The 11,795-nt window shown below is 44.9% G+C and overlaps 1 protein-coding gene across 1 annotated transcript; it reads right to left on the reverse strand.

Moving 5' to 3' along the window:
• Positions 1–535: 535 nt before the first annotated feature.
• On the reverse strand, positions 536–11,474 carry F2RL1 (F2R like trypsin receptor 1). The gene is made up of 2 exons (XM_060007005.1): positions 11,330–11,474; positions 536–1,647 (listed from the first exon to the last, which is right to left on the reverse strand). The coding sequence occupies exons 1-2, from the start codon at positions 11,409–11,411 to the stop codon at positions 536–538; spliced, it is 1,194 nt and encodes a 397-aa protein (XP_059862988.1). The 5' UTR covers positions 11,412–11,474.
• Positions 11,475–11,795: the final 321 nt, after the last annotated feature.

An 11,795-nucleotide genomic window follows, 5' to 3' on the forward strand; every position in this document is an offset into this window, starting at 1 on the left:
GATCCACAAGGATTTTGATGAGGTGGTACAAGAACCCCACTGACCATTCAAAACTGTCCAGTCCTAACTTATTGCCATTGGTTGGAAACCTAATTCTGGGCAGCTCCCTCACCTCTTTAGTTTCCTTATCCTTAAATCCAGTCAATTGGACCAATCATCTCTGAGGGCCCTGAAGCCCTAACATGGTTGTGACTGACCCCAGATGTAAAATGTAGTTGTAGCTAAGAACTTGGTCTTCACGCCAATACTAGTCTTTGCAAGTCACTGGGTTTTTGTCTTTTCTCCACCTTCTGAAAAGTCTGCTTCCATCAGTTCCGTTTCCAGGAGCACCTGAGTAGAGGAATTCTGAAACTGACATCTATGTTAATTTGGGGGACTTTCCTTATGAAAACAGGGAAGCTCCCAGCAATCCTGAGAGCTGTTGCATATACAGGGTATGTGGCGAAACCCACATGGTTGGGAAACAACAGAAGCATCCCCATAATGTTAATCAGGTTCCAAATCCCCCTAACTTCCATCCGAGGAGCTGGAAAACTCAATAGGAGGTTTTAACACTGGTTGAACTTGAAGAGTAAGAGCTGGATTTCCTAGAGAATTTGACTGATGTGTGGGATATTTGCATCTGCTTTACAGTACGGACACTCCGACAAAGCAGAGCATTCTTTGCATGATCCCTGATGTCTTGTGAAATGAAGTAATAGACAAAGGGGTCAATGCAGCTGTTGAGGGTGGAGAGGCAGAGGGCTATGAGGTACAGAGCATAGACGTGGCTCTGGCCCCAGTTTTTAATCAGGAAGTAATGCACCACGAGCAGAAGGTTACTAGGAGTGAAGCAGATCAGGTACATGGCCAGGACAGTGACGATGAGCTTGATGGCTCTCTGCCTCTTCTTTTCTGAGTTTTTATCCAAGGCAGAAGATTGGAGGGTCCGGATCATCAGCACATAGGCAAAGGCCGTAAGGAAGGCTGGGAACAGAAAGACTCCGATGGCCAGAGAGAGGAAATAATTGAACATGTCCCCCACCAACACCGCCTCTGGCAAAACATCATGACAGGTCGTGATGTTAAGGGCTGGAATGTAGAGGGTCTGCTTCACAGCGTATAAGGGGATAGTAACCAGCAGAATCAGCAGCCATATTCCCAGGGAGACACTGATGGCAATGCTCGCCTTCCTCATGGGGTACAGCATGGGGTTCACGATGACCCAGTATCTCTGCACACTGAGACAGGTCAGGAAGAGGATGGAGCAGTACATGTTGCCGTAGAAAAAGCCAATGAGTACCTTGCAGAGAGATTCCCCGTAAATCCAGTTGTTGCCATGGATGTGATAGGCAATCTTCAAAGGGAACCAGATAACAGAGAGGAGGTCCGCCAAGGCCAGGTTGGCCATGTAAATCACAGCAGGGTGCTTCTTCTTCGTTCGGAAAAGAAAGACCCACAGGGCCATGCCATTACTTGGCAAACCAACCGCAAATACGATCGTGTAGACAATTGGAAGAAAGACAGTAGTCAGTTTTCCAGTGAGGACAGAGGCAGAAGACTCATCCACAGAGAAGACTGGTTCCACTGTTGCTCCTCTCCCCGTGATCTGAGGTGAGTTATCAACGTAACCAATGAGACTTCTTCCTTTAGAGGGTCTACTGGTTCCTGCGCAAGAAAGGCAAGGCAGACAAGGGTCATTACAGAAATCAACGTTTCCACAGAAATGCTGGTTTGTCCAAATAAAATCACTTCAAGGAAAGACAGGAGGGCCGGTGGGAAGGTCACGGACAAGATGGTGCTGCTAAGCATTACAGCCACCTGAAAATTTGGGCAGAAGAGGAAAGGAGGAGAGCAGCTGAGGAGAAAAAGAAGCAGAATGAACTGAAAGGGATCGAGAGACAACTGGCACGGACAGCATGTTACGGCAGCCCTGCCTTTCTCCAGAGCAGCGTAGCTGAACAAAGCTTCCTGTGCCGTGTGAAAGAAGAGAAATGAAAAAGACAGGAGGAGTAGTACACAAAACACTTATGGGTGCTTTCTTTGGGTGACGGAATTACTAGGATTTCTATGGTCTGGACTGGTTTGCTTGCTTTTTTTTTTTTTACATTAAGTATTTTTTATGGGAGGGTTGTGAAGTATGTGTAGAAGATAACATTGATTTCTATGAATCTCGAAAAAGGTGACGGTATTTCAATTTATTTTTACAAACTGTCCACACCCATTCTCATCATGGCCATCTATCTCACTTGGGGCTATAAGACAGGCAGGATCCAGCCTTGCCTGTCACTCCCTAGCCCAAAGTCCAAAACGGCAAGATTCTCAGGAGCACAGAGATAGTCCCTCTCCAGCCACAAGGACAGCCTCAGCCGTGGGCAGGGATCCCCCACTTCTGTGTGGGCTTCCTGGAGACCTTCTCATGGAAGCCAGAAGACAGGCAAGCCTTCCGGCCTCAAGGTCACTGGACGGATAGGTGCATGATTTCTGTTCAGACAAATTTGTATTCTGACTTTTAAGCAGGTAACCTGGCAAGCTTTAACAATTTCCACTCTCATCCCCATATTATGAATTCAACTTTACAAATCACAAACCAATGGCATAGACAGCCTATGCCAATGAAGCGCTCATTGACCTGCGGATGAACGTGAGGGACAATGTGAGGACATGGAAGGATCTGACTTTAATTCTGGGGAAGAGCAGTCCTTCACCATGGCACCACAGTATGCCAGGGAGGATATGCAACCTACTCACAAGTTTATCTGATAATTTGTATGTTTAGTCATCATTTTTTCCTCTCCTACCTTTGTACCCATGTTCAGCAGGGTTATTCACTTCTCTTAAGGCTTCCCTACTAAGAAGTGACAGTGATTACGGTGGGTGGAGGATGAGAGGGTGTAGAGATCAATACTTCACTCCTCATTTAGCAGAGTGGGTGGCCCCCCAAAAAAGATGTCCATGTCCTAACCCCTAGAATCTGTGATCCTTACCTTATTTAGAAAAAAGGTCTTTGTAGATGCAATTAGGATCTTGAGATGGGAAGATCACCCTGGATTATCCAGGTGGGCCCGAAGTCCAATGACAATTGTCTTTATAAGAGAAAGGCAGAAGGAGATTTGAGAGAGAAGGAAGACAGAAAGGAGAAAGCAATGTGAAAATGGAGGCGGAGACTGGAGTAAAGCCAAGGAACAAGCTAAGGAATGCCAAGGAATACTAACAGCCCCCAGTAGCTGGAGGAGGCATGGAACGGAGTCTCCCCTAGAGCCTCGAGAGGCGCCCACACCTTGATTTCCGACTCTTGACGTCCAGAACTGTGAGAAAAAAAGTTCTTACGAACTGAAACCAACAGCTTGCGGCAATTTGTTATGGCAGACACAGGAAATTCGTACACTTAGGACAGACTCATCTCTTCTTCCGATTTCTTTTATAATTTTTTCAAAAGAGCATGAATTATTTCTAAATTTAAAAAATAAAATAGGGCTTCCCTGGTGGCGCAGTGGTTGAGAGTCTGCCTGCCAATGCAGGGGACACGGGTTCGTGCCCCGGTCCGGGAAGATCCCACATGCCGCGGAGCGGCTGGGCCCGTGAGCCATGGCCGCTGAGGCTGCGCGTCCGGAGCCTGTGCTCCGCAACGGGAGAGGCCACAACAGTGAGAGGCCCACGTACCGCAAAAAAATAATAATAAAAAAAATAATAAAATAAAATAATATCCCTACATATTACAGTGATCTTCAAAGCTTGACCATAACCCACAGTAAGAAATATATTCTATATGGTAACCCAGTTCTGATACATATAACCATAATGGAAAAAAAGTTTCACAAAATAATAATTAGCCTTATTGCGCAGGGTACACTCTAATACTTTCTATTGTATTCTGTTCCATTCTTGTGAAATCCAGTCACCACCTTCTACATTGATTTCATGACCCACTTACACGTTTTTCACAACCAGTTTAGCAGAGTGACCGATTTTACACACCACAAGAGAATAGTAACGACATATTTATAGACTGGTAATGTCTGGAACTTGCTCCAGGAGTCAAAATGGCAAGAGTCGCTGTGTGAGATTACAGGTTTAATTCCAGGACTGTCCTAATTCCTTTATCCTTAATTCCTAACTTCCTTATCCCCATGGTCCCTGGCAGAGCCCTGGACCTCGCACATGGGGTGGATTGAAAAGCTCAGCTAGCCCTACCGATGAAAAAAAGGAAGGAGAATCAAGAGCGCAGCTCATGTCTTTAGAGCTCTAGCCTGACCCAGTTAGTACCCAAACCACACAGACGCCGGCAGGGGATTCCAGGACACACACGCTTAATATCGTGTGTCCAGCGTTGCTTTCAACACTTCACGTGTATTAGCTTACTTCACGTTCACAACACCTTATGAGGAGGTACTATTATTAGAGCTACATTTTCTAGATGCATAAACTGAAGCTTGAAAAAACTGAGTAAATTTTCCAAGGCTGAACAGTTGTTAGGTTGGAGAGTCAGGATTCAACCCAAGGCAGTCCGTTTCTAGACTCCCTGGTTCTAACCCCTATATCACATAGCCTCGGAGACCGACGTGAGGTCACACGCTGGAGTCTATTGAGACCAACCTAACCTGTGCGGATTCCACACGTCTGTTCTCAAACAGAAAATTTTAAATGTAAAGTTTTACCATTTTAACACCCCCGCTTTGAACTAGCGCCTCCTCTAATAATTTATATATTTATTTGTATTAATATTAACATGTTCTGGAAGACTTTCAGAGGTGTAAGAAAATCCTATAAATTCTCCATTGGTTTGAAAAGCGGTTACCGGCTCTCCGGAGAGGCAGGTGTGGCAAAGCTGGTGACTGGACAGTGGACCCCTGTTCTGAGGACTCTTCCATTCAGAGAGCTGGGACACCCAGCCCAGAAACAGCCCACCAGAGACCAAGTCAATGAGTCAGACTGCGTTTCTACAGAATGGAGCCACCAAGATTTTCTAATTACCACAAAAAGACTCAATTTTTTCCCTTGGTACCAAGACAAACAAACAAAATTACATAACTTGCTTTATAAAAGGGAAGAAAATCTAAGCATTGATTGTCCGGAGTTATCCACATCACAAACATGATAACCAGACGTTATCTGCCTCCGAAGGGAAGAAGTACCTATGAAGTGATCTTGCAACAAACGACCGATCGAACGAACCCTCATCTGAACAAGCCCCTGGATCCAACAGCCAAATTAATAGAAATAAAGGGGACAATAGGACATGTTCAATAACGTAAGAATGTCATTAGCAAAATCCAGGCTGTGGAAACTGCTGCAGGATAAGGACCTCATTTCTTCAAAATATAAATTACAAGGCAAAAACCCAGAAAGAGGTGTGGAGGTAGGGCCCATAAATTAAAAGACAAAATATTAACCTTATGTAATGTGTGGACCCTGTTTGGATCCTGATTCAAACAAACTATTAATATAGTATTTATGACACTTATGAAACAATTAGAAATATGAACACTGAGTATTTGATTATATTACACAATTTTTGTCAGTGGTTATTATGTGGTGATGTTTGAAAAGGAAATGGCCATCTTTTATGAATACATACTGAAATATTTTAAGATGAAATTATATCTGGATTTATTTCAAAATAACGCAAGGAGGGGAACCCTCAGGTGCTGCTGGTGGGAATGTAAAGTGATGCAGTCACTGTGCAAATAAGTTGACAGTTCCTGAAACGGCTCACCATAGAGTTGCCATGTGACCCATCCATTCCTACTCCTAAGTACACATCCAGGACAAATTAAAACACGTGTTCAAACAGAAACTTATACAGGAATGTTCATAACAGCATTATTCATAAAAGCCCCAAAGCAGAAATAACAAAATGTCCATCAACTGATGAATGGGTAGACAAAATATGGTATACGCATACAATGGAACATTATTTAGCAATAAAAGGAAATGAAGAACTGATACGTGCTACAATACAGATGAACCTTGAGAAGATTATGCTTTTGAAAGAAGTCAGTCACAAAGGAATGTGTATTGTATGATTCCATTTATAATAAATGTCCTGAATGGGCAAATCCACAGACAAAAAGTAGATTAGTGGTTGCCAGGAGCTGGGGAATGGGGCAAATTGGGGGGTGATGGCTAAGAGCGGGGGTGGGGTGGGGAGTGGGATGTTCTTATGGGGCAATAAAAATATTCTAAAGTTGATTGTGGTAATGGATAGACAACTGTGAATATTCTAAAATGCACTGAATTGTAGACTTGGAATAGGTGAATTGTATGGTCTGCAAATTGTATCTGAAAGCTGTTAAAGAATAACACAGGAAGGAGGGCAGGAAGGAGGCTGGGGCATCATTGTTAAGGCTGAGGGAGAGGTACCTGGGATTCACTGTAATATTCTACTTTCACATGTCTAAAGTTTCCCATAAAAGTAAACACACGCCAGGTCAGGAAGGTTCATGTAAAGAGAGATAAAAATCTATTTTAAATAAGAGTACTAAAATAAAGGGGAGGGGGGAAGAGCAAGAAATACTACAAAAAGTTAGGGAAGGATTCAAAGAGAGAGAGAGAGAGAAAGAAAAATTCCTGAGAATATTCCAACATACGACTTTGAATGATCTCAATCTGAAATACCAGTCATATTAGCTATGTTCATTGTACCAGTGGCAGAGCACACAACAGCATGCCGCTTGGTATAACACTGGTCAGTTCTAACACTGGTAAATGTCAAGATGCTGCTCAAAGTTCCCTGAAGCAAAAAAAAAAAAAAAAAAAAAAAGTTCCCTGAAGCCCTTTCAGCACAGTGCACAGACTTTTACCTCGTACAGCATCCTATCCCAGTCACCCCAACTCACAGAACTTGTCTAGAACTGATGCTATTCCAGCTTCCAACTCTATAACCCATCCGTACACCAGACAAAATCATTTCTATTTTCGAGAGCGAAGATGAAATTAAATGTACATATGAAGTTTAAACACACGTAAAGTTTAAACACACAAAAGCATTCTCCATTTGGGACCTGTAATCAACAATACTTGCCCAAGTACACAAGAATACGCACCCACTGGTGCTCAAGGCATCATCCCCCCACCCCAATTACAAACAAACAGGAAATAAGCAACGTTCATCAACCACCATTCCTAACTTACCATATCCTCAGCACAGTCCCTAGCATCAATAGCAGACACTACACTACTTAATAAGCATTGAAATGGAAAGAGAGTCACAATATGTCCATTGAAAAAAAGCAACTAGCAGAATAATATGCTTCCATCTATATAACAAAATTATAATTTGTTTGCAAATCTGAAGTCTAGAAAAATACCCACTAAACTATAAACAACGGCCATCTCTATAGAGTAAAATGGATGGGGAGGGGAAACTTACTTTTTTTTACTTCACACCCTTCTATGTTGTTTGGATTACTTTTTCAAAGGAGTATAAATTGGTACAATCTATTTGGAGGGCAATTTGGCAAAAACATCAAAATTTTCAGTGTGCTTGCCCTATGACTCATCAATTTATTGCTAGGAATTAGTCCTGCATGTATATACTAGCTAAAGTGCACAAAAACACTATGTACAAGAATATTTACTAGAATATTGTTTACCATGGTAAAACAAAAATGTTAGTTTCAACGACCATCGAAAAACAAAAAAGGCTAGTTCAATAATTTATGGCATTTATACAATGAATAATATTCCCTCTACACAAGTATGGACAGATTTTTTTTTTATACTGACCATGAATAGATCTACTAGGTTAAAAAAAAAATAACTGTAGGACAGAATGTACAGTATGATCCTTCTATTGTTACAAAATACATATATTTCTGCATAGAAAAGTCTGTTGAGAGTGAAGAGGGCAGAGAAGAGGGGATGTTTCGTTTTCTTTTTAACTCTTCTGATTTGTACAATTTTGGGGTAAAAATGCATGGAAAACTTTTAACTTTAAAAACGCTACCTGTTCTTTGTTATATTAAGCATCTTCCTGTTGCGCACCCTCCCAACCAAAGCAAGTACAGAGCAGCTACTTTATTTGTTTAAACTCTCCTCTTGTGTTCTTTCCCCTACTATCCTCCTCACCCCAAATCTTCTTTTGCTCCGACCTTTGGGAGCACAGATCAAAAAAAATAAAAGCTTCAGTTGCTCGGTACCCCTTCTCTAGGTACACTTTAGTCAACTTTCTCGTGTTCTTTCAGGATGAACTGTTTTCCTCTCAACACTTGTCCAGCTAATAAAACCATAAGAAAGACAAACACAGACTTCACTAAAACATTGCCTATCAAGGTTAATTAGTAACTACAAGGCCAGGAAGACGACCAAACAGTCCCATCTTCATGTTCTATGTGTTCTTATTACAAAACACTGGAAGTCAGCCAGTGTTTACTATTACTATTACAAAACCATGTGCCCATGTGTCTATGAACAGAGGACCAATTAAAAATTATAATACATCCATTGACAACATTTTAGAGTCATTAAAAATGTTTTATATTTACTGATATGCTACTGATGTTTATATAAACACATACTTGTACAAAAAAATTTCTCTGTGAATATGTATTTTATGCACGGATGTATGAAAGCATGAGAAAGGCTGGAAACCAAAATGTTAGCAGTGCTTTGGATACTGAGGGTGATTTAATTAATGCAACCCTTCTTTTGGACTCGTTTTTCCTTTACGGTGATCACATACAGCTTGTATAATTAAAAACCAATTACAAAAAGAACACAAGTTTCAGTCTCCAAAAGAAAAATGGAATGACTGCATTACAGGGGACTTCTCAGGTTCGTGACACGGTGGAAAGAAGTAAGTGCCTGAAAGAAGCCGACTTAAATGCTGAACTGCCATCAACCACCAGGTCACTCTGGGTAAGTCCCTTCACTTCATTCTTCATTTGCTATTTACTGAGGTCCTTTAGGGAATGAGACTGTGCTGGACCGTGGTGATGGAGGTGCCGCTAGGGGTCCCTGGCCTCCTGGAGTACGTGATCTGGTGGGGAGACAGATGAAACATATTTACAGAAATAACTATCGATTACTGTTGTGAGCAGAAAGAAAGCAGAGGCCTGATGGACAGTTTTCCTTGGCCCTTACTCCTCAATTCAGTGGCCCGTATCTGTAAAATGAGAAGGTTACACTCTAGGCTGAGTTCCCTTCCATAAGGCAGTCATTTGGGGAAAAACCTTGGAGAAGAAAAATCAAACCTAGGATGTGTCCTGCTGCAAACTGAGGGGCACACCTTAGGGTCGAACCAAAGAGGGTAAGCAAAGACAGGTGCTAAAGGGCAGAAACACTGGTGATGGCCTGTTTCTTAATCAAAATCAATCTAGCTTCAAGTTGTGAGGAAAGCTCCATCTACCTAAAGTCTCACTGTTACTTAACTGACCCTTTAGGACAGTTACCCTGCAAAGGAGTAAAAATATGTGGAGGAAAAAAAAAGTGCAATACTTGTGGTTAACAAGTAACTTGATTTTTGTTGTTGCTGTTAAAGTAAGTCCCCCTTGTACTTCAGGAATCCCCCCCAGCCCCTCACTTTGTAAACAAGAACAAGCCAGACACTCGGGCAAGCTTCCTATAGGAACCGTTTGAATCATAAAACAGATGAATCATCAACATCCACATATTTTTTTTTTTAAATGCAGGGGACACGGGTTCGTGCCCCGGTCCGGGAAAATCCCACATGCCGCGGAGCGGCTGGGCCCGTGAGCCATGGCCGCTGAGCCTGCGCGTCCGGAGCCTGTGCTCCGCAACGGGAGAGGCCACAGCAGTGAGAGGCCCGCATACCGCAAAAAAAAAAAAAAAAAAAATTGTTTGCACATACTAAGCTTTGCTCCTAAATTTTAAGTTTATAAGTTTAAAACATAAGGGTAAACGGACATGCGTGCATCACAGTTTCAGTACTTCCTGTAAATAAATAAATGCCTTTATTCTTGTTTTTTTTTTAATTTTTAATACATCTTTATTGGAATATAATTGCTTCACAATACTGTGTTAGTTTCTATTGCACAACAAAGAGAATCGGCCAAATGCTTACACATGTCCCCATATCCCCTCCCCCCCACCCTCGCTATCCCACCCCTCTAGGTCATCGCAAAGCACCTAGCCGATCTCCCTGTGCTATGCGGCTGCTTCCCACCAGACAACTATTTTACATTCGGTAGTGCTGTCAATAAAATGTGTACCAGGGGTGCAGTTTCCAAGTATCCACCAAAATACCCTTTGCTGTAACTCCAAAGGGAAAGGAATCACATTCTTCCGTCTAATTCAAATTCACAGTGACTTGCTCTTTTACAATGTCTTTATGAAGAGGATAAAAGTGAGAACCTGCCTTTTACAACAGGTCTGCACATTTAGCAGGGAAATTAAAACTTCCCTTTTAAGGCTACCCTGGCTGCCCCGAACAGCGGGACGTCCTTTAGCATCACAGCAGTGCCATACTAGGCTTAACAGCGCCTACGCCCTCGGAGGCCTGCTCCGCCCGGGAGGCTCCACCAGCAGCCGAACAAGTTCGAGCACACCCGGGGCAGCACATCCGTGGAACCCGGCTGCGGCGCACAAGCTGGCACCTGAGCGCCGCCAGGGACGGTTCCCGTGCTGTTCCCTTCCTGGGGCGGGCAGTCTCCGGCCTACAGACCTGAGCCGCAGCCAGCGAAGGCCGGGGAAACCCAGGGCCGTAAGTTCACTTGGTCGAATGTAAAGCAGGGTCGAAGAAGTTCCATTTATTTAATCCGCCCAACTGGCCTAAACCTCGGGGTGAGCGCTTGTCACCCCAAGAACCCAGCAGGGTCCGGCCCTGACTTCCACACCCCCGCTGTGCCCTGTGCCAGAGGAGCTGCAGGCCCCGGGGGCTCTTGAACGCCGTGGGCCGACCCCAAAGAGTGGCCTCCAAAAGTTGAAGGAGGTTGCAAAAACCGAAGCAGAAAGTTCCCAGGCCGCGGGCTCCCATCCACGCCACCCCGCCCTGAGCCATCAACTCGCTAACTCCGCGGGTCCTGCAGGACCAGCCCGGAAGAGTCTCAAGGGTGTGCGAAATGTTCCTTAAGGATTTTCGTGTTTGCGAAGAAACCCACCGGGGCCAGAGAGGCTAAGCCCTCTGGGTACTCCGTAGAAGCGAGCACTCCGCTCCCTCCCTTTCCCCTCCGTAGACTTCACCCTCTCACGCTAGTTCCAGCTGGTTGCTCCCAGGGCGCAGGGATCCCCCTTCAAAGCCGCCGAGAGGAGGCTGCGGGATGTCGGGAGGAGTTGGCGGCGGCGGCGGCAGAACACCCTTCGCGCACCTGACCCTCTTCCCCCACCTGCCCATGGTGCCCAGGACCCCCGCTCCTTAGCCGCACGAGCCCTCCTTGGCCAAGTTTCTCACCTAGGACGGTGCGATTGCAGGAGGCAGAGGTCCCGAGCAGGATGACGCCCCCCAGCAGCCACGCCGCGCTCAGGCTTCGCATCCTTCCAGCAGCTCCGACACCCGGCGGGCGGGGAATTCACCGCCAACGATTCGAAACTCAGAGTCCCACTCGCAGCTAGGAGAAAAAGCCACCCTCCCACCTGCCCCTAATTGGAGCCTCTGCGCACGCCTTCCCCGCAGCTGGCAAATTTCAGTGAAACTCGAGAAGCTCGACGTACCTGCGCGAGGCCACGCCCCGGGGCCGGAACGCAACGCTGGGCTCTGCGGTTCGAAGACCAGGCGTCCCGGCCCCGCCCCCGGCCGCCGCACCGCACGCTGTGGCCCCGCCTCCGCCGCCCCAGGTGCGCCAGCCGCTAAGGAGCTGTATCGGAATGCAAATGGCTGGAACGTTCAGATCGCAAGGCCGAAAACTACCTTTAACCTT

This window comes from Delphinus delphis, chromosome 3 (genome assembly GCF_949987515.2).
Source record: "Delphinus delphis chromosome 3, mDelDel1.2, whole genome shotgun sequence".
Lineage (NCBI taxonomy): Eukaryota > Metazoa > Chordata > Mammalia > Artiodactyla > Delphinidae > Delphinus > Delphinus delphis.

What these genes read in the sequence shown, in the direction of transcription:
- F2RL1 (XM_060007005.1), bottom strand. Translation starts at nt 11,411, where the DNA reads ATGCGAAGCCTGAGCGCGGCGTGGCTGCTGGGGGGCGTCATCCTGCTC. An exon ending in CTGCAATCGCACCGTCCTAG is followed by an intron (nt 1,648 to 11,329) that starts GTGAGAAACTTG and finishes TTTCTTGCGCAG; the next exon opens with GAACCAGTAGACCCTCTAAA.